General features: G+C 46.4%; 1 protein-coding gene across 2 annotated transcripts in view; it reads left to right on the top strand.

Moving 5' to 3' along the window:
- The window catches only part of c3-2 (complement component C3-2), a gene marked incomplete in the record, with an annotated part of 170,209 nt that overhangs the window by 64,342 nt on the left and 83,098 nt on the right, over nt 1-22,769 (top strand). Inside the window, 2 exon segments of one of the 2 annotated variants that reach the window (NM_001105083.1) lie at nt 2,628-2,772; nt 2,910-3,347. Coding sequence (NP_001098553.1) covers nt 2,628-2,772; nt 2,910-3,051 — 287 coding nt within the window. 2 annotated transcript variants of the gene reach the window in all.

The following is a 22,769-nucleotide window of genomic DNA, read 5'->3' as shown; positions in this document are numbered from 1 at the left end:
GTGCGAAGCTGCTTCAGAGCTGCAGGAAACAGAGGCAGAGTATAATGATATTTAACATTAACTTCATTAAGGCTGGTGTAGTCAATACACAGTCTCAGACCATCATCTTTTTGTGCGACAAAGAAGATGAGGCTGGGGATGTTGATGGTCGGATGAAGCTCAACTCCTCTGCATGGCCTCTGACTCAGGTTGACGAAGCGGGAACACCTGTCCTGAGTGGGCATAGCTCTGGGCAGGAGGTCAATGGCACAGTTGTTGGACCGGTGTGGAGGGAGCTGTATGGCCCGTTGCTTGTTTGCAGTCAAGTGACTGTGTTACGTATTGAACTGCCAACCCCCCACCTACTCTGTTACACTGATCACAGCGCGGGTGGTGACTGCGATCAACCTCGATGGAGCACAGCTTTCAGACGTCATTGCGGCCTGAAGACATTGTCGCCGGCAATGAGAGGAGTCTGTGCTCTGACCAGTTTATGGTTGGATCATGCCTCTCTAGCCAAGGCAGACAGAGGATGACAGGACAAGCAGGGGACTCAGTGGCGAAGAGGCAGAGCGACTCATGATGGTGATCAAATGAGACATCTGTGATGTCCTGAGTCAGGAACTGGATCTGGCCCGACCCCAAGGGCTTTCCGTCTAGGGCAGTGACCACCACCCAGGCATCGCAGGTTAGCATAGGGACTTCATGAGAGTGAGAAAAAGCTAGGTCAATGAAATTCTTCCCTTGAGTCAATCAAAGCTTTTGTTTCCACTATGTGGTTATCAAACCGTAGGAGTCAGCTACCCCTAGGAGAAACGGTGGGATGGGCATGATGGTTCCCTGAGGCTGGATTCTGTGGCCGCTGGGTTCTCAGCAGGTTATCCAGTTTGATGCTGAGAGCCATGAGTTGATACAAAGTTAATCCCTTGTCGTGGAATGCCACTTCCCGCTGTAGCACTGTGGTGAGTCCCTCACGAAAAGCTGTCATCTTGTGCCTGGCGGCTAACCCCGCCTCTAGCCACTAAGACTCAAGGGAAGTCTGAAATGTTGTGTGTTGAATTCTTCGCCAAAACTGAGAGAGGTGTGAAGGGAAGTGACCTTTATGTTTGTTATGCTATTTATTTGGATTCATAATAAATGAATCTTAATGTCAGAAAGGAGAATGAGCAATGACCTTGACAGTCCACCCCTTCCCCTCTGAGACTATATTAGGGCTTGTGTAGTATGGGACAAGATTAGCCCCCGCAGCTAGTTAACTGGCAGCTCGGCTCTTGTTTCCCAGGTATGACCGAAAAAGCAGCTGGGTCATTACAGTGCATATGCGGAAAAAAAAGAAAAAACGTACCGAAATGGTACAGCAGTGAACCAAACCAAAACTGCCGTATCGAAACGGTTCGGTTCAACTACATGTATCGATAAATCCCTAAGAAATACACATAACTATTTTAGAAATCAACTAACTATCTATCAAATGCCAGTGCAGCTCAGCTTCCTGCACAACTTTAGAGTTCTTTCCTCGCAGACACTTTACATCCCATTCCTTAATCTAATCCCACATTGATGACCAAGATCTGACAGCACCGGACGGTTGTGGGGTTAAAGACAGGGAATCATATTTTGCCTTTCTGGGCTGGGTTTGCCTGGATCACACACTTTGACTGTATAAGAGAACTAGACTGAGTCAATCGTTCCTCCTCACATTCCAAATAGGAAGTACCTGCTGGTCACAAAAAAATGAAATCCCACAGAGTATTGAGAAATAGATAGCTATTACTCAGTCATTATATATGTCAAAATAGCCAACCTCAAAATGTTGACCCAGACCAACTCGGATTACTCACTGTTTACTGAAGTTGTCTGCTCCAACGTCATGAAAAACTAGATGAATTGACTTCCTTTTGCCATTTTTTACTCAATTTGTCTAATTCTCACGTATAGTCAATGGACACACAGGAAGAATCCTTATTGCTATGCTTTTGGTTGCTTGCTCAGACCCCAGGGCTGGCTGTAGGCCGTAGCTCTGTAGACAGCAATCTGAACAAAATTACAAATGCAATACTGCAGACACTCCACCATTCTATCAGTGAATCTCATATTTCAATTGTCTATAAATTGGGAACAGAATGCTAAAGTTCTCAATCTTAAACTACTTGGCAGAGTGATTTATTTTAAGCATTAGAAGGAACTTCATCTTTTTCTGGTTGGGAACCATGGCCACTAACTGGAGCTGCTGATTCTTATCAATTGATTCTCCACACTCATCAGTGAACACCAGAGGGTATTCTTATACTCCCAAAGAGACACCCTTCTTCCTTTCGGCTGTGCTGAAATAATGTTGTCCATAAAGTGAGAGGGGGGGTATACTTTTAAAAGTTTGACTCACTGTTGGCTACAGAATCAAAGTTCCCACTCTATTAACAGGGTGGAATAAGTATCAATAACTGTTTATGTATCACACTCCTCACAATATATCCTGAGGGGCACAGTTACATTATATGCTTTTTCCATGTCAGACACATTAGGACTGGATTGTTAATCTCCAGTATTGGCACCTAAATTTGCGATGGTCTGTGCCTGTGACTGAATTTTTAAGGTTATTTTTTCTGTAAGTTATCCCCTCACACACACATCTCCCTTTGTTATTACAGGAAGTACAGATGTTGGCCCCATGGGAAAACTACGGCCATTTCTCAGTTATCCCCATTGCAGAGATGCTTTGAATCTGCTGAAAGGTAAAACATACCTAATCATGGGATCATCCAGAGACATCCACAGAGATGAAAAAAAGCAAACGTAAGTTTGGTTTATGCAAATCAGTGTCCACTTGTATCCCCATACAATTCACATGACTTGGACTCACCTGTGGTTTTCACTTTAACCACACATTGAACCGAGATTTAATCGCTCATCCACTTCCTCTTTGCTTTCAGATATCAGTACGTCCTTGGAGAAAGAACTTGGATTGAGTATTGGCCAACAGCAGAGGAGTGTCAAGGGGATGAACACAGAGACACATGCCTGGGCTTAGATGAGATGCTAGAACAGTACAGAGTGTTTGCATGTCAGCAATAAAGATTTTTTTTTTCTGTTAAAAAGTGTTCCCCAACCTTTATGTGGCTGCGGGATTTTACCAAGGCCCAGTGGAAATGGGTGGGGGTTGCCGTGGATGCTTAATTTCCGTTCGATTAAAAAAAACCTTTTTGTGATCATCAGAAAAAACAAATTAATATTAATAATAACAACAGATAACACCAGTGTAACACAAATTTCTAGTAACATATCCTGGCAATGAATGTTGTGAGTACTATATAAACAGGCTCCGTGTGTGGGAAATTACCTGTTGCAATAAATCCATATTTTAAGCAGAACTCCTGGTGGCCTACAGTTGTTTTTTTTTTTGTCTTGAAGTTGTAAGCAAGCCATTCTTCCATCTGTTCTTCTGTCCATGCACTAATCCCTTATCCATTTGCAACGAAACGTTCCACATAGAAATTTTCTCGTGTAACATGCCGGCAAGCTACTTTTAGTGCTCAAGTGACTGAAAAGTTTCCACCAGATTCCTGTCAATTTAAAAAAATAATAATAATTTTTTCAGAATAAAAGATTGTTCAAATGTTGTCATTTTTCGTCCCCTGACCAAACTTTACAGCCTAAGTGATCGAAGGTGTGACTGAGAGAATTAATCCATCCATCCATCCATCCATCCATCCATCCATCTTCTTCCACTCATCCGGGAGCGGGTGAGGGGCAGCTATCTAAAAAAAGATGTCCAGACTCCCATCTCCCCAGTCATTCCCGGGCAAGCCGAGAGACTCTTCAGCGTGTCCTGGATCTTCCTTGGGGCCTCTGCCCAGAATCTGGTTATTTCTAAAATAATAGATCTTTTAAAATAAAAGATTGTGAAAACTTAAATGAAAAAGAAAAAAAGGTTCAGGTCCGCGAACTGGTGGTTGGAGACCACTGTGTTAGAGTAAAAAAATTACTTTGAGGTTGTGTGACAAAAATAGGAAGTGTATAACCAATTAAAAGAAAGAAAATGGAAAAACACAGACTTGTTTGAATGAGTAAAAATGAACTGTTATTGATATTTTTATAACTATAACCCTGTCCAGCTGAACAAACAGACGTTTGCTGAGGGTTTCTTGTGTTGGACAGATTTGACTGATACAATACAACATGAGTGTGTGTGTTTTTGTGTTTCATTATGTGGGTCAGTGCTGAGTGAACCTGACCTACAAGGTGTTCCCTGTTTCATCCACATACTGTATCCCACACTTAGTGCAAGTTATCAATTCCTGTACTGTGGACTGCTGCTGCATAGTGACAGATGAACGTTGTAGAAACTATAAATCCACATCCTGTGTTGGAAAAATTGAATGAAAGCCCTGGGTTTTGGTTGAGTGAAAGAACACATTTTTTTCTTCACCAATTGATCACAGAGATATATGTTTCTTCTGAAAGCAGCTATGATTCTTTGATCTTTCAGATAATTGGTCTTTTGAACAGTGTCTAAAAGTTCGCCCTGATGACTCAACAATTTGAGGGTGGGAGTGGAATGTGTATCAGTGACTGACATTAGAGGAGAAAGATCAGTTGGTCTACTTTGCAAAAAGAATTTGAAACAATTTCTGAGGAATGTTCAATTTATGAGTGTTAGTGAAGATTTGTCCTTTAAAAGCCCAGTCTGACCATCTTTGATTTATTGTAAAAGGTTTCCCAGTGGTGTTTTGATTCTTATTTTGCCTTTTTCAGACAAAATCAAAAATTATTTTCTAGAACATGTTTCTGCAGATCAACAGTAGTTGTTTAGCCTCTGAGTTGTGGGAGGGACCATTGGTTTAGAGTGTTCCCCCTCTTCCCTCCCGGTTGTAGAGAGCTCTATGTTTACACGCTCTCCCGTTAGCTTACAGCCCCTAACAAACTCAACCTAACATTGCTGGTGCAACAAAATGGCGAACAATATTTGAACTATCCAGTTTGGAGCCAGATGTCAGCTCAGACGAGCACAATGAAGACGCATATGGATCTATTTGTCTGCTAGTGAATGCATTAGAATGGAGCAAAGCAGGAAGCTTGTGGCCAGGCCAGTATATTTTCTTACATCATGAATAAAAAACTTTTGCATTCCTTTATGCCTGCCTCTGTGTTGCTGTTAATGTTTCTTACAGCGCTGCAGCTGTGTTTTTATCTGTTTCCCCTCCTTAGAGCTCAGCGCATGCGTAACTTAGAAAAACCCCAAAACAACTTAATAAAAGGGAAGTGCAGCAGAATATGCGTCAGAGTGGAAAGAGATTGTTTACTGGGTAGATCTGTGTCTGCTCTCCTCGTAGAAGTACCTTGGACTGTTTGTCTTTCTTTTCCTTTTTGAATTTTTGTGATGTTGCAGGTTGTTCTAACCCAACATTAAAATGGTCCCTTCGAGCCGGATACCAACATATCTGAGGATTTCAGCGAGCGTGATGGGCCCCAGGAGGCTGTGGCCACAGCTGACTCCTATGTGAGTCAACCCTTTGTTGGAACTGGTGCCCATCCCGTTGGCTGGAGTCCAAAAGGTTGACGGTATACCGAAGGAGAAAGACAGCGGAAAGGACAGCGGAGTCCTGTGAAATTCCGTAAGTACGAACGGCTGGGTCCTTGAAATCACATACTATTTGGTTGGACGGTGGAGTCCGTTAAATTCCGTGTTTTTTTTTTCTTGTTTTTAAATTGTCCTGTCCAACAGGTGGGCAAACAGATGAGAGCTGAAGGCCTCTTGTGTTGGACATATTTTACTTTAACAACAGGGGTTATAAATCTTCTGACAAACCAGAGGTATGTCTGAATAAACCCCTTTTGTAATCTAGGCCAAACCTTATTCATTTTAATCATATTTGAAAATCTTTTGTGTTGGACCGGACGGAAAAGGAAAGGAGTGAGGAAGAAAGAGAGATATTAGAGAGGGGGGGTAAGAAGGTGATTATAGGTGGAGGGGGGGTAAACCATGAAGCAGCATAAGACAAGTTTCTGGATGTTAATCATTACAGTGAGGTTCAAATGTAATACAAAACTAGAAGGGGCGGGGCCTGTCCACACACACACTCAAATGAACGTTATAAACATACCTGCTGGCTGCAAAAATGTCCACATGTCAACATTTACACCATATAGATAGTGTTCACACACGCATACTTATGCCTTCAAACCAACTAGTGTGAGATATTTCATTCACTCATACAAACTATTTGTGCAAAGGTGAGCTAACACCTGTGCTTAAGTGAGTGTTTATGTTCTTCTAAAATGGATGGTGGAATGTGAAAAGAAGGAGGAAGAGTACCCAGCCATCCCCACACCAAGATCCCCGCCGCAGCAGCCAGAACCCCCCAACGCCACACGGCAGCAGGCAGAGAACAACCGACCCCGGGCGATCACATCCGCCAGCCAGGCCAGGGCCAGCAGGACCGCCACGGGGGCCCCCAGAGCCAGAGAGCAGGGAGGCATGGGGGGACAGAGAATGCAGCCCCGGCCCAACCAGGAGAGCAGCCCCCACCCTATCACCACCCAGGAGTTCTGGGCATCCCCCCACCCCAATCCCAGGTATGAGCCAGGACCCCCCAAGGGAGACCCGCTCTGCGCTCCAGGCAGCCACCAACCCGGTGTGGCTCCACTGGTGTGTGAATGTGCATGAATAATCCCGGTGATGGTCAGAGGGGCCATAGGCGCGAAATTGCAGCCACACCTCTCTCAGTCTGCCCCAGGGCAGCTGTGGCTACAACCATAGCTTACCATCACCAAGAATGAATGATGAGTGAATGAATAATGGACACACTGTAAGAGCTTTGAGCGTCTGGAAAAGCGCAGAAAAGTCCAATCCATTATTATTATTATTAATGAACACAGGACTTGCTCTTTTAGCAGAAGCGAAAAAACATGTCATAGATGTAAGAGATGAAATGTCTCCAGATGAAATGCACGTGACCTTGTGGTACAAAAAAATCACCTCCAGACTGTGAGTATGAACAGCGTCTGGCAAGAGCAAGTCCAAATAAAATCACTCTTACGTATTTATATGCAGATGAACAAAGCAGTGCAGCTGTGGCTGTAAAAATGGGAGAAAACATGTTGAATTTCAATCACATGTGGCGCCCCCTACACGTCTCCGTGATGAAAGGGCACAATCAGCAGTGGCAGGATCTGGGAGATATGGTTAGGATGGGGGAAAGTGCTGATGACTGGATTCCAACACTATCACCCCACATCCAGGGAAGTCCCTCTACTGGACAGACTAGAGTGGCTTTGTTTTGGACGACTTCTGTTAACATGGTAGTGCATTTGCAAGAACAACCAAAGGACTGGGCCAGATGATTATTAGCGTTAACTGAGGAGGAAGATCTGTTAAAGGATCTCTCTGAAACCCTGTGGTCTAAAGGACCCACAGATGTAGGGTTAATTAAAGGCAGTTTACCAGTTACCAGTACCAAAAACAGACAAGTCAAGAACAAGACAAGGTCTTCCTCTCCCCGTGCTCCTTTTATTAAGAATTTAAGTAGGAGGATACAATTTCCAGACAAAGAGAAAAGTTCCTTAGGGAGTGTTGTATAATGACTCCTTTTGGTGGATTCTAACTTCATACAGTATTCCTTATCTGCTAAGTACAGTGTCGTAAAACCCCCTCATTCTTGCTGGGATGAGAACAAGATGAACACACACACAAAGATGTCTAAAAAGGTAAAAAGGTCAATCTGAGTTAACATTTAAACAAATACATTTAACCAAATACATTTAAACAATGATAATAATAAAACAATTTACTTCACATAGTCTCTCCTGTTTATCATTGATAAATGTTAAAATCTCACATCCAATATCACATCTCTTTTCAGTTTTCTGTAACATCTTCATTTTCATAACACTTTCAATTTACACTCAGGTGATAAGTTCTTTTTTTTCAAGTCATTACAGTTTCAAAATCATTACAGTCATCTTGTTCTCCCTTTAATAACAAGTTGTACTCTTGACTCAGAAGAACACTTTGTACTCGACCATTCATAGCTCTGGAAATCATGGATTGAATACAAGGAAAAATGCTCATAGTGAACACACAACATATTGATCAGTACCATAAGAATAGGTGTACATATTTTTAACAAAAGTTGCCACCAGGAACCAAAAGCAAGCCAGGAGAAGAAATCCCAAGATTGGGGTTTCCTGTCATCCTGCATTGCCTGCTGAACCTTTTCAAGTTGATCTAATGCTTCAATGATGATGTGACCTTCATCTGTGTTGTCAGGAATAAATGTACAACAGGTATCATTTAACATTTTACAAACACCTCCCTCATGAGTGACCAATAATTTCCAAACCATTCTAATCTGTAGAACCATAAGTCTCGTGCTTGACATTTCTTCATTATAGCCTTTAAATGCTTTAATTTTAGCATTCAAAAATAAACCTAATCGATAATCAATGGTCTCAATTCTGAGAGCGTTTTTAGCAGTTCCCACCAAGGGAAACAATGCCATAGTTACCTTTTGCCCAGTATTCCAGAGTTTATGGCCTTCGGGAACATCTGATCCCCAAATGGAATCATGTGGCTTGAGATCAATAAGGTTACGTCTGTGGCACAGGTGAGGCTCATGGACTGCAGAAACTATGAAAGTGTGATCTGTGACTTGGTGCCATTGTTAGTTACGCAATGTGGAAACACAGTTCCTGGTTCCACACTAGCACATGTAGCTAAGGATTTTGTCAATTTCAGTTTTTTAAACTTATACAAACTCTTACAACTCGGTCTTACAAGAGTACCATTTGAAGTGGTAACGGCTCCCGTACTAATATACCCTTTAGTACTATATTCAATTACACAGTCGCTTTTCCACTCAGAAAAATGCTTTGCCTTTGAATAAGGATGTAGGGATGAAGCTGGAATTACAAAAAAACATAGCAATCAGATCTATTCCTTTCCTTAGCCAGTAACTTAACATACCTATAGCAAGGGATTGTGGGATACCATTCCCTTTGCCGTTTTGAACGGATTTAGGTTTAAGTGTGGGTTTTTGACCAAATGTGTTTAGTTGTTTAGCTGTTTTACTGTGTATTGCCTAGTTATTTTTCCTGTTATGTTTAATTCTTTCTGCACCATGAGTGAGAGGGAGGGAGAGAATGATGAGTTTATTTATCACCATGGTGACTTACTTAGATTGGAGTAATGGTAAAAGACATCATTATTCAAACAGAGAATTTTTATTGTTTCTTTACTTTATTTTTATTAAAATGATCATATCTGCAGGCTCAAACTTAGACATATGAGAGTTTAAGAAGTACAATAAAATAAGATGGAAAAACATTTAATTCAGTTGGATTAATATTACATTTAGTTAGATTAAAATGTAAATTTTAGTTGTAAAAAAATATTGAGTTGGATAGGCATAAGAAATTAGGTTGAATAAATGTAACTCAATTACTTGTTACCAATTCAATTAATTAATTTAAGTTGGATACTTGCTGTATATATATATATGCGTCACAATGAAAATAGAAATGAGATAGAAACTTGTGCGTTTACTTTGTCTGTTCTTTTTCTCCAATCAGAAACTGTTTCTTTTGCTGATGCAGCAGTATTAATTTTTTGATGGGGGTATAATCTTCAAACGTTGTCATTAAAATCATTGACTCGGTCTCACTGAAGTGTAGCGCTCTATTTTTTTCTCCACGTGTTTCCATGGTGACTCCGGAAATCGGCGATCCATTGAGAATGTCTTTATGTACTTGCTGTACACATGCATTAACCCAGGGTTACCAAGTCGAGTGTAATCATGCTAACTCATATCCGGTCTTTTGGAACCGACATACCCAGAGTAAGCAAGTTCAGGTGGATTTCAGCCAGAGTTCAGGGTTAAAGTCAGGGTAGTTTAAACATGCTTTCTGGAGTACTACCTGTTTGTGTCTCTAAACTAACTCACATAATTGATTCAAATACTTATGTCATTAAATAAGAGTTAAAACTTCTGAAGAAAAAAAAAAAAAAAAAAACTTCTGAAGATGCTTCTTGACAAACCACTCACTCGGTGGAGAATGCAATGCCCACTCCAATAGTTGGCATTCCTGCATTTCACAATTAAAAAAGATCATGTCATAGAACTGTATCACACTGTAACGAACTGCAACTTAGATATATAGGTAAAAGACAACTCAATAAATAATGTTGAAGTGTACAACTACCTTAACTTGCTGAACTGACTTAAATTGTTGAATTGATTAGTAGAACTTAGATTATAGAGTTATAACAACTTGAAAGATTGTGTTAAGTCAAAAAATGTAAGTTGAATTTATTACAGTGTATGTTTCAAAATCAACACATGATTTTTGGCTTTTTCTAAAAACAGCATCATCATAATTAAAAGAGCACTGGGAATAAATAAAATATGTAGTTGGAGGGAGATGTGCTAGCTGTAGAACATAATTAGTAGTAAAATGTAAAAAAACAAAAACAAATCATTGACAACTTTATAGTACAAACCTCAAATCAATGAAATTAGAGAGCCTGCTTACAGTCAAGAAATTCTATGACATAACCAAGATATCAAACAACACTGTCAAAATGTTTGCTTCAACTGTTTTGAGCCTTTGGTCAAGTTGACCACCTCTTTTTTTAAACAAACTTGTCAGGTTTTCAGAGTAGATGTCTAGTTGTGACATAAACAGGAAGTGTAGTGGAATTGTGGTGATTCTTTTGAATTCAGCACTAATATGTCAGGGAAGAAACATAACTATGAATAAAGAGTAAAATGATCAATTTTCTTTCATCTAACATGTCAGATAAAAGACACAGTCTTACCTCAATGACATCAAACAGAGCAGGCCACTTTGCCATTAAATCTTTTATCATCGGTGCATCACGGACAACTTCATGTCTTCTGTAGGAAAACGTGTGTTCCATCTTGTATTTTACTACCTCCCAGTTGTTCCGCTTCTTTATGTCTAAGAGGACAGATGTGTGGATGGCTTCCAAACTTTCTTCTGATAGAGACCTTGGGCAAAAATGTATCTCTGCTCTCCTAGCCCTTTTAACACCAAAGGCTACAGTGCGCTTTCCAGCAGGTTTATTCTTTAAAGCGTTCACAGTCACTTCTGGGCAACCTAGTTTTCTCAGCTGGGTTCCATAGTTGATAGTTTATATTTTAAACAAGTCTTCCACGCACCACATCCAGTTGAGGATCCCCTCTCAATTAAACATGGATGCTTCTGGATATGACTGTGGGCAACCTGATCCATCTCTATGTCACTCACATAGACTTTATACTGCACAATTTCCTTCACCAGGTCATCAAGGATGGCGAACTTCAGCTTAGGATTTGGAATAGCACAGTACCACTCTTAATATAATTGAAGCAACATGCTGAAGTTTTAATTCAGCATCATAAGAAAACCTTGGCACATGTAAAAAAGATGGGCAAGAAGAATGTGAGCTTGAAGACTCACTAGATGTCAAGATATCTGTGTCCGCAGATCCATTCGACAGGAATGAATGATTTGTAGAGGGAGGACTCCATCCTTGCAGTGGGTTGGAAACAGAACTTTCCTCAGTGTGCATTGTGATGGGTTTTGACATATAAATGATAGGACTTATCAAGACGTTCATGTCCGGATTCTCCCCTGCCATCCACCAATAAAAATCAGCTACACTCTCCACACCGAGCAGCATCCAACTTACTGGCTAAGCCTTGTTTCTGTAACCAATCTGTGTTTAATGACTGTGTGTTTTCTTTTGGTTGTTTTGGGTCGTTGACTGGAGTTTAGGGAATTGCTGGGACCCACTCGCCATAAAATTTTTGTCTGTTTGTTTGTTTCTCAAAAAATTCTTTATGTATTTTTTCTTAGAGAACTTCATTACTCCTCCTTTGTTTGCCCCCCTCTCTCAGTGCTGAGGACCCAGGTGTCAGTCCTGTGCTTATGGTGGAGGCCTTCCCTGGTTTGGGGTGATGTGTCCTTGGGTTGAAGGAGTGCATCACGTGAGTGGCTGAGTTATATTTTTGTTCTTTGGGAGCCACCACCTCCCTTAGCCATTCAGGTCCTCAGCATATTTAACTTCTGTTTCAGTGTTTTGGTGTGCATGTATTTTAACAAGTCATTTTTAATTGGTTTTAGTTTAAATAAAATTATTTAACTCTTGTACCCCGATCTCCTGCCTTTGTGTGCATCCATCAAATTTCCTCAAGACCACGAATACACAGGTCAAGGCCCACCTTTTATTTCTATGTCTTTTCAAATCTGAATCAGAATCTTTTATTATCATTATGCAGTGCACAACAAAATGATTTCCAGCAACTCTTCTCAATAAATACCTATACATAATAGAAAGACAGTACAGTAAATTGAAATGAATATTGTACACAAATTTAAAGTGCAGCCAGAGCATGTCAACAGTGTGATGACAGGGATAACATAGTCATGTTAAATCTGGGGGTGACACAAGTGTGTGATTGGGGGGGCTCATAGGGAAGAAGCTGTTTCTCAGTCTATTGGTGTGGTGACTACTGACGTTCCTGTATCTCTTTTAGAGGCAAGTGGTTCAAACAGTTGGTGTCCAGGGTGGGTGGGGTCTGCAGCTATACGACCAGCCTTCTGTCGGACCCGGCTGTCATATACTCAGTCGAGTTGTGGGAGAAGCCCTCCCACAATCTCCTGTGCAGTTTTCACCACCCGGGCCAAGTCCTTCCTGTCTTGAGTGGTGCAGCTCCCGTACCACACCGTGGCACTCAGACAGAGGGTGCTTTCTATGGTGGCTCTGTAAAAGTTTTCTAGAAGTTGTGTTGACAGTACAGTGTCACGGTGGTGGGGCTCGAGAGCCGGTAGGACCCAGAATGCAGAGGCGGAGGTACACGGTTCAAGGGCAAGGGGTTTAATTACAAACAAAGGGCGCTGCCGAGCAGGATGACAAAACCAAAAACCAAAAACTCACTGTGACGTGGCATGAGACAAGGAACAAGGAACGAGGAACATGGCATGACATGACATGAACACCGGAACAGGAATAATGGACCAACACAGGAGGAAGGCAGAGACAAGACTTATATACAGACAGGGCAGACAAGACACAGGTGAACACGATGAGGGCAGATAGGGACCAAAGGAAGTAAAACTCAAGAAACAAGACAGGAAACCTTTCAAAATAAAACAGGAAAAAGAAACAAGACAGAACAAGGACCAAAAACAAGACAACAAATTCAAATCATGACAGTACCCCCCCCTCAAGGAACCGCTCCGAGGTTCCAAAAGTCACATGAGGGGGGGGCCCCGGAGGATAAACCTCGACGGGCACAAGAGTCCAGAGGACGGCCGGGGGTCCGCGCCGTCCGGCGAGGCAGGTCCGGAGGACGGCAGGGGGGCCGAGCGGTCCGGCGAGGCAGGTCCGGAGGGCGGCCGGGGGGGCGAGCGGTCCGGTGAGGCAGGTCCGGAGGGCGGCCGGGGGGCCGAGCGGTCCGGCGAGGCAGGTCCGGAGGGCGGCCGGGGGGCCGAGCGGTCCGGCGAGGCAGGTCAGGCTTGGAGGCGTCTTCAGGCGTGGAGGCGTCGTCAGGCGTGGAGGCGTCGTCAGGCGTGGAGTCAGGCATGGAGTCAGGCATGGAGTCAGGCATGGAGTCAGGCATGGAGTCAGGCATGGAGTCTGGCATGGAGTCTGGCATGGAGTCTGGCATGGAGTCAGGCATGGAGTCTGGCTTAGAGGGGTCGGGCCAGCAGTCAGGCTCTGGCGGGTCGGGCCAGCAGTCAGGCTCTGGCGGGTCGGGCCAGCAGTCAGGCTCCGGCGGGTCGGGCGTGGAGCCGAGCTCAGGCGGGTCAGGCGTGGAGCCGAGCTCAGGCGGGTCAGGCGTGGAGCCGAGCTCAGGCGGGTCAGGCGTGGAGCCGAGCTCAGGCGGGTCAGACGTGGCAGTGGAAGCGGGGACCGGTCGGGGTTCAGGCGGCACCCCCCTGGGAGCTGGAACGGGTCGGGGCGCAGGCGGCACCCCCCTGGGAGCAGGAACGGGTCGGGGCGCAGGCGGCACCCCCCTGGGAGCAGGAACGGGTCGGGGCGCAGGCGGCACCCCCCTGGGAGCCGGGACGGGTAGGGGTGCGTCCGGGACCACCACTGAACGTGGTTGTGGTGCATCCGGGACCACCACCGGAACATGACGGGGATGGGGTGCATCCGGCACCACCACTGGAAAGCGATGTGGTGCGTGCCGGACCACCTCTGGAACAGGAAGGGGACGGCGGGGACGACGACGACCCCCCCTCAGGGCAAGACGGCTCCCTGTGAAGTCCAGGTGGCTCCCACTCCAGGCATACGAGGCAAACTGGGCCTGGTCAAAAACCCAGTAAGACCTCGTACGCTCGGCTTCCTGGCAGTAAGCCTCTAGGAGCATCATGTCCCGCTCTGCTGGGTCCAGAAAAATAGGTTGGTCCATTCTGTCACGGTGGTGGGGCTCGAGAGCCGGTAGGACCCAGAATGCAGAGGCGGAGGTACACGGTTCAAGGGCAAGGGGTTTAATTACAAACAAAGGGCGCTGCCGAGCAGGATGACAAAACCAAAAAACAAAAACTCACTGTGACGTGGCATGAGACAAGGAACAAGGAACGAGGAACATGGCATGACATGACATGAACACCGGAACAGGAATAATGGACCAACACAGGAGGAAGGCAGAGACAAGACTTATATACAGACAGGGCAGACAAGACACAGGTGAACACGATCAGGGCAGATAGGGACCAAAGGAAGTAAAACTCAAGAAACAAGACAGGAAACCTTTCAAAATAAAACAGGAAACAGAAACAAGACAGAACAAGGACCAAAAACAAGACAACAAATTCAAATCATGACAGTACCCCCCCCCTCAAGGAACCGCTCCGAGGTTCCAAAAGTCACATGAGGGGGGGGCCCCGGAGGATAAACCTCGACGGGCACAAGAGTCCAGAGGACGGCCGGGGGTCCGCGCCGTCCGGCGAGGCAGGTCCGTAGGACGGCCGGGGGGCCGAGCGGTCCGGCGAGGCAGGTCCGGAGGGCGGCCGGGGGGGCGAGCGGTCCGGTGAGGCAGGTCCGGAGGGCGGCCGGGGGGCCGAGCGGTCCGGCGAGGCAGGTCCGGAGGGCGGCCGGGGGGCCGAGTGGTCCGGCGAGGCAGGTCAGGCTTGGAGGCGTCTTCAGGCGTGGAGGCGTCGTCAGGCGTGGAGGCGTCGTCAGGCGTGGAGTCAGGCATGGAGTCAGGCATGGAGTCAGGCATGGAGTCTGGCATGGAGTGTGGCATGGAGTCTGGCATGGAGTCAGGCATGGAGTCTGGCTTAGAGGGGTCGGGCCAGCAGTCAGGCTCCGGCGGGTCGGGCCAGCAGTCAGGCTCCGGCGGGTCGGGCCAGCAGTCAGGCTCCGGCGGGTCGGGCCAGCAGTCAGGCTCCGGCGGGTCGGGCCAGCAGTCAGGTTCCGGCGGGTCGGGCCAGCAGTCAGGCTCCGGCGGGTCGGGCCAGCAGTCAGGCTCCGGCGGGTCGGGCCAGCAGTCAGGCTCCGGCGGGTCAGGCGTGGAGCCGAGCTCAGGCGGGTCAGGCGTGGAGCCGAGCTCAGGCGGGTCAGGCGTGGAGCCGAGCTCAGGCGGGTCAGGCGTGGAGCCGAGCTCAGCCGGGTCAGGCGTGGAGCCGAGCTCAGGCGGGTCAGACGTGGCAGTGGAAGCGGGGACCGGTCGGGGTTCAGGCGGCACCCCCCTGGGAGCTGGAACGGGTCGGGGCGCAGGCGGCACCCCCCTGGGAGCAGGAACGGGTCGGGGCGCAGGCGGCACCCCCCTGGGAGCCGGGACGGGTCGGGGTGCGCCCGGGACCACCACTGAACGTGGTTGTGGTGCATCCGGGACCACCACCGGAACATGACGGGGATGGGGTGCATCCGGCACCACCACTGGAAAGCGATGTGGTGCGTGCCGGACCACCTCTGGAACAGGAAGGGGACGGCGGGGACGACGACGACCCCCCCTCAGGGCAAGACGGCACCCTGTGAAGTCCAGGTGGCTCCCACTCCAGGCATACGAGGCAAACTGGGCCTGGTCAAAAACCCAGTAAGACCTCGTACGCTCGGCTTCCTGGCAGTAAGCCTCTAGGAGCATCATGTCCCGCTCTGCTGGGTCCAGAAAAATAGGTTGGTCCATTCTGTCACGGTGGTGGGGCTCGAGAGCCGGTAGGACCCAGAATGCAGAGGCGGAGGTACACGGTTCAAGGGCAAGGGGTTTAATTACAAACAAAGGGCGCTGCCGAGCAGGATGACAAAACCAAAAAACAAAAACTCACTGTGACGTGGCATGAGACAAGGAACAAGGAACGAGGAACATGGCATGACATGACATGAACACCGGAACAGGAATAATGGACCAACACAGGAGGAAGGCAGAGACAAGACTTATATACAGACAGGGCAGACAAGACACAGGTGAACACGATCAGGGCAGATAGGGACCAAAGGAAGTAAAACTCAACAAACAAGACAGGAAACCTTTCAAAATAAAACAGGAAACAGAAACAAGACAGAACAAGGACCAAAAACAAGACAACAAATTCAAATCATGACAGTACCCCCCCCTCAAGGAACCGCTCCGAGGTTCCAAAAGTCACATGAGGGGGGGGCCCCGGAGGATAAACCTCGACGGGCACAAGAGTCCAGAGGACGGCCGGGGGTCCGCGCCGTCCGGCGAGGCAGGTCCGTAGGACGGCCGGGGGGCCGAGCGGTCCGGCGAGGCAGGTCCGGAGGGCGGCCGGGGGGGCGAGCGGTCCGGTGAGGCAGGTCCGGAGGGCGGCCGGGGGGCCGAGCGGTCCGGCGAGGCAGGTCCGGAGGGCGGCCGGGGGGCCGAGTGGTCCGGCGAGGCAGGTCAGGCTTGGAGGCGTCTTCAGGCGTGGAGGCGTCGTCAGGCGTGGAGGCGTCGTCAGGCGTGGAGTCAGGCATGGAGTCAGGCATGGAGTCAGGCATGGAGTCTGGCATGGAGTGTGGCATGGAGTCTGGCATGGAGTCAGGCATGGAGTCTGGCTTAGAGGGGTCGGGCCAGCAGTCAGGCTCCGGCGGGTCGGGCCAGCAGTCAGGCTCCGGCGGGTCGGGCCAGCAGTCAGGCTCCGGCGGGTCGGGCCAGCAGTCAGGCTCCGGCGGGTCGGGCCAGCAGTCAGGTTCCGGCGGGTCGGGCCAGCAGTCAGGCTCCGGCGGGTCGGGCCAGCAGTCAGGCTCCGGCGGGTCAGGCGTGGAGCCGAGCTCAGGCGGGTCAGGCGTGGAGCCGAGCTCAGGCGGGTCAGGCGTGGAGCCGAGCTCAGGCGGGTCAGGCGTGGAGCCGAGCTCAGGCGGGTCAGACGTGGCAGTGGAAGCGGGGACCGGTCGGGGTTCTGGCGGCACCCCCCTGGGAGCTGGAACGGGTCGGGGCGCAGGCGGCACCCCCCTGGGAGCAGGAACGGGTCGGGGCGCAGGCGGCACCCCCCTGGGAGCAGGAACGGGTCGGGGCGCAGGCGGCACCCCCCTGGGAGCCGGGACGGGTCGGGGTGCGCCCGGGACCACCACTGAACGTGGTTGTGGTGCATCCGGGACCACCACCGGAACATGACGGGGATGGGGTGCATCCGGCACCACCACTGGAAAGCGATGTGGTGCGTGCCGGACCACCTCTGGAACAGGAAGGGGACGGCAGGGACGACGACGACCCCCCCTCAGGGCAAGACGGCTCCCTGTGAAGTCCAGGTGGCTCCCACTCCAGGCATACGAGGCAAACTGGGCCTGGTCAAAAACCCAGTAAGACCTCGTACGCTCGGCTTCCTGGCAGTAAGCCTCTAGGAGCATCATGTCCCGCTCTGCTGGGTCCAGAAAAATAGGTTGGTCCATTCTGTCACGGTGGTGGGGCTCGAGAGCCGGTAGGACCCAGAATGCAGAGGCGGAGGTACACGGTTCAAGGGCAAGGGGTTTAATTACAAACAAAGGGCGCTGCCGAGCAGGATGACAAAACCAAAAAACAAAAACTCACTGTGACGTGGCATGAGACAAGGAACAAGGAACGAGGAACATGGCATGACATGACATGAACACCGGAACAGGAATAATGGACCAACACAGGAGGAAGGCAGAGACAAGACTTATATACAGACAGGGCAGACAAGACACAGGTGAACACGATCAGGGCAGATAGGGACCAAAGGAAGTAAAACTCAAGAAACAAGACAGGAAACCTTTCAAAATAAAACAGGAAACAGAAACAAGACAGAACAAGGACCAAAAACAAGACAACAAATTCAAATCATGACATACAGTCCTCTTAAGCTTCCTGAGGAAGAAAAGTCTCTGGTGAGCCTTCTTCACCAGGTGGGAATGTGTGCAGTGACCAGGTGAGGTTCGATGCGCGGTGGATCCCCAGGAACTAGATGTGGTCCACCCTCTCCATCTCCCCATGAATGAGGGGAGGGGCGTGTACCACCTTCCCAGACCTTCTAAAGTCAAAGCCACCATTCATGCAGATCCAACTTTGTAGTCAACAAGTGGATATGCATCAAGGATGTCCCAGATTTCCACAAGAGTGAATGTTCTTGTAGGCTCTGGGCTGAGTTCAAAGGCTCTAAAATGCTCTCTATACCAACCACACAACTCTTTGACAACATAGAACACACATTCACATACAATGGATTTTTGGTCAATTTCAGAAAATTCTGGCAATCCATCTGCTTCTCTGTGACCCAGTGGTTGTCACACACTGTGCAAAGTGGACTTCACGTGTGCCAAGGAACTTTTGCCGGATGGCTTGTGCTATGTCTTCATTTAGCAAATCCACTGGTAGAGTGGATACAGCTGAAACCTCATGGTCTGGCTTAGACAGATGTGGTGCACTCAGATGGTAAGCAATCATCATCTAATGTTTAAAGGATAATGAAAGCAAAGTGTACTTGAATGTCACTGCTCTTCCCAGTCCAAAATCTGCAGCAAAATATCACCAAAAAGCTCTGCATAAACCCTGCAATGCTGTCCGCTCCCAGGTTGTCAGCCACCACATTGAATAGTGTGCCTTTAACAGACCCACCTAACAGGGGCACATAAACACCATGCTCCTCCAGTTTTTCCAAATCTTGTAGGAGAGTCTCAAAAACCTTGACATAACCGTAGGTTTTAACATAGTAAGTTTTGCAAAAAACTGACAAATAGATGGACAATAAAATGGATTGAGACCCAGGAGGCAGGTTAGCTAATGTCCTATAAACAGCACAAAGCTTGTATGTCTTTCTTGAGGTGCCAGAGGGTTACAGACCTCAAAGTCATCCATATATAGATTTAGGATAATCTTTGGCTTTTCTCCAGCAAGAAAACTCTTAGCTCTAAATAGGGCACCAGCTTTTGATGACCTGTACTGACACGACACTCCAGAATGTGTGATATCCTGACTTTGATGACTTTCAACAATTTTATCAATGATTTATTTTTATTTTTCAACAGCTGCTGTAAGGACTTGAGTAATATGACATATTGGAATCTGTGTTTGTTTTATGCATAAAGAATGTCTTCAACTGCCGCAACAACATTGAATTTCTGCTTGTAATTCGTAGATAAGCAGTACTCAAAGGGCCACGCTTTCGTATGGATCTTTGCACAGGATTGGTAGAGTAAATTGCATTAACAATGTCTCTAACTGTGACTTAATCCACAGAAAGGTTTCTCTGATGCAAGAGGTTGCTCGAGGATGGAATAGATGTGGAACCAATAAAATGTGGATTTCCTGTAGAAACACATCAACTGCTGTGGTTGGCACATGGACCAGGTGTTCCAACTCAAGCAAAGCAGCAGCAAAACCTTGCTCTACTTTCCTTCTCCAATTCTTTGGTTTGATAACCAATTAAAGGAATGGAACTATCTGAGTGATTCAGGAGTTCTTGACTGTCTCTCTCCAACTCATTCACAGAGGATACTCTACTTAGGAACAACACCTGGTTTAAAATCAAATAATGTGTGATGGCTGTGTTTACGGTTTTAGTGAGACTTAAAAGTACAGTAAATGTTTGTTATAAAGTCACTGCCTAAGAACATACAAACAACAGTCTTATTTTTTTTAAGATGAGCATTAACATGAGCAAAATAATCCCTTGCTCATACCAAATCACAACAAACGCAAGGCTGATGGCTGAATATTACTTCCTTTTGATAGGCAGGTGTACACTGTATTTTACTTTGGTGAAGAATGATAAAAACAATTCCATGTCTGAAATGTTCATGGACATTGCTGGTATGTACATTGAAAACGACAGCTACGCCTAAAATATGGAAATTTTAACTTATGGTGCTGTAAAAGCTCGGACGTACTTGTTTTAGTTTCTGTGCACCCCTTACAGCGCCACATGAATGCCACTACCTAGACCTGCAACACACATTGAGATGACAATTGATCACATTTGAGCACATTCCTTAACAGTCATTGATATTAATAATTATATATATAAAAATAACGCCCCTCTCACCCATCCGCACATTGTTTCTTACCCAAGCTTGGGTCCTCTACCAGAGGTCTAGGAGCTTGAGGGTCCAGCACAGTATCTTAGCTGTTCTTAGCACTGCGCTTTTCTGGACTGAGGTGTCAGAAAATGAGTCTTTTGACAGATTCACTGCGACTGTTCATGCGCCTATCCCTGGAGCTGAAGGGATGTTTAAACAGCACTTTAAGTTAAAAAAAAAGGTTTAATAATAAACATGGATGATTTATTTAGATGTCTATATTGCTGTCAAATTATTTCCTCCATCCATTTTCTGACACTCTTAAACCCGACACGGGTTACGGGGGGCCTTGCTGTCTTGCTGTCATGGGCATCACACTGTTCATAACTCCAACTCTGATGCCATTCTCAACAGGAATTGTGCACAGATGTTTGAGAACACCATGTCATTTCCCGGTAGGGCGAATAACGCAGAAAGCTCATTGCCCCAGCCACCCTTCTACCAGCCCTGGCAGTGATGCTGACTCTTTTGTTCATTTCTGTCCTATTATGATCGCTCACATTTATTACACAGTCATTGCTGGCATCTCGCCCATTGACTGTATATGAGAAAGAAGACCCAGACTTTTACCTGCAGCAACAGCTGGGTAATTTTTTAAATTTAGTGGAAACGACAAATCACCCGTGCAGTGGCGGTTCTACACTAACTTACTCCCTGGGCGGGTACCCCCCCCGCGCACACATACAAAATTTGACAACACACTATTGTGTTCCCTGTCTTCTATTTAGCCATTTTACACAAAAAATGCATGACATTTCTAGATTTGAATTACAGGGGGGTCAAACTCAGTCACACAGGGGGCCTAAATTAAAAAACACGCTTAAGGTTTTGGGCCGAAGAAGATAAACATTTACTGAACACACTAAAGCTAAACTTTTAAACCTTTTAAACTGAACTTTTTGAACATAAATATGAATAAAAACAGGAACATTAATCCACAGTAACTCAAGTTAAACCTTAAATAACTTATAATATTTTGCTCTCCATAAAAATATATTCTTTCAAAATTATACAAATTTGAACATGCTGCAGAACAAAACAAAGAAAGCTTGGAAATAATAATAATAAGAAATAACAAATCAAATAATTCCCTTTTCTTTGCTCTTTTATCATTTTTTAGAGCTGGACTCCTGCTTCATTTTTAGCAATAATTTCTTGGTGTGTGACGTCCTGTGTGTGTCTTTCTGAAACATATCAGATGGATTAGATCTAAAAAAAACTTATTGTGAATACTATTTTTAGGTCTTGTAAAACATTAAAAACTAAATCATAGAACTCATTAGTGGGATTATTCCAAACATATTTGGGATTTCCCTGATTTTGTGCAAAACCAACTGTAGACATCCTCCAAAAAACTTCAATCCATAAAAAATGGTCTGCGCCCACCTCCCCTTCCCCCTGACACACGCTGATCCGTCTCTATGATGGGAGGCGCAGCTGCGGCCCGGAGTTGATTGTTAGATAGAAAAAGACTCCCAATTACCTGTTAGTATGATTCACCCAGCCACCGGTGAGTTGGCTGGGTGAATCATACTAACAGGTAATTGGGAGTCTTCAAAGAGGTGTGGGCGCAAGTGTCTTGCAGCAGAGGGCGGTGGTCACGTGCACGTCGGGTCTGCTGTGTCGGAGCAGGGCATTGTGGGAAATAATCCCCATTGCCTGCTTTGGTCGAAATTGGGTTGAGCATGGGTGTTTCTTCTGCCTAATTCATGTGGCTGCTTTACGTACTTTCAATCTGAGTTATTTCATCCTTTTTCTTTTTTTAATTTTTTTTTCTTTTTTTGCACCATAAGTGTGGAGAGGGGAGAGGATGAAGACATGGGTGCGATGTTAGGAGTCTGTTGTGTCAAAATAAGGGCACAAAGTGCCAGCTGCAGCAGGCACGTAAAAATAAAAGCTCAAAGTTGCTTCTTTGAATTTAGTAATACATTGTATGTAATTCAACGGGCACGGAAAATGCCGCCCCCTATGAAGTGCGGCCCTGGGCCACCGCCCACCTCGCCCTTATCAAAAACCGCCACTGCACCCGTGGCCAATCTGTGATAACAATGAGCTTTGACTCCCTGCATGCCCACACAATGTAACGTTAACAGAGTTTATTGTCTCATTTATCTAACTGCAGCTGGCATTTAGCATGATAAGCTACTGTAGTACTGTATAAAATTAAATTGGACCAGGAAAATCCATCTCATAGAGATGAGTTATGTTTAAAGACATTACAATAAACCAAAATGCATTCAATGTGAAGATGTGTTTACAATAGAAACAACATTAGAGGACATTTCATACAAATGACCTTTTACAGTCT

The sequence above is a fragment of the Oryzias latipes genome, chromosome 1, assembly GCF_002234675.1.
Source record: "Oryzias latipes chromosome 1, ASM223467v1".
In the NCBI taxonomy this organism is placed as follows: Eukaryota; Metazoa; Chordata; class Actinopteri; order Beloniformes; family Adrianichthyidae; genus Oryzias; species Oryzias latipes.
Note: the sequence above shows the minus strand (reverse complement) of the source record. Positions and strands in the feature narration are given on the sequence as shown.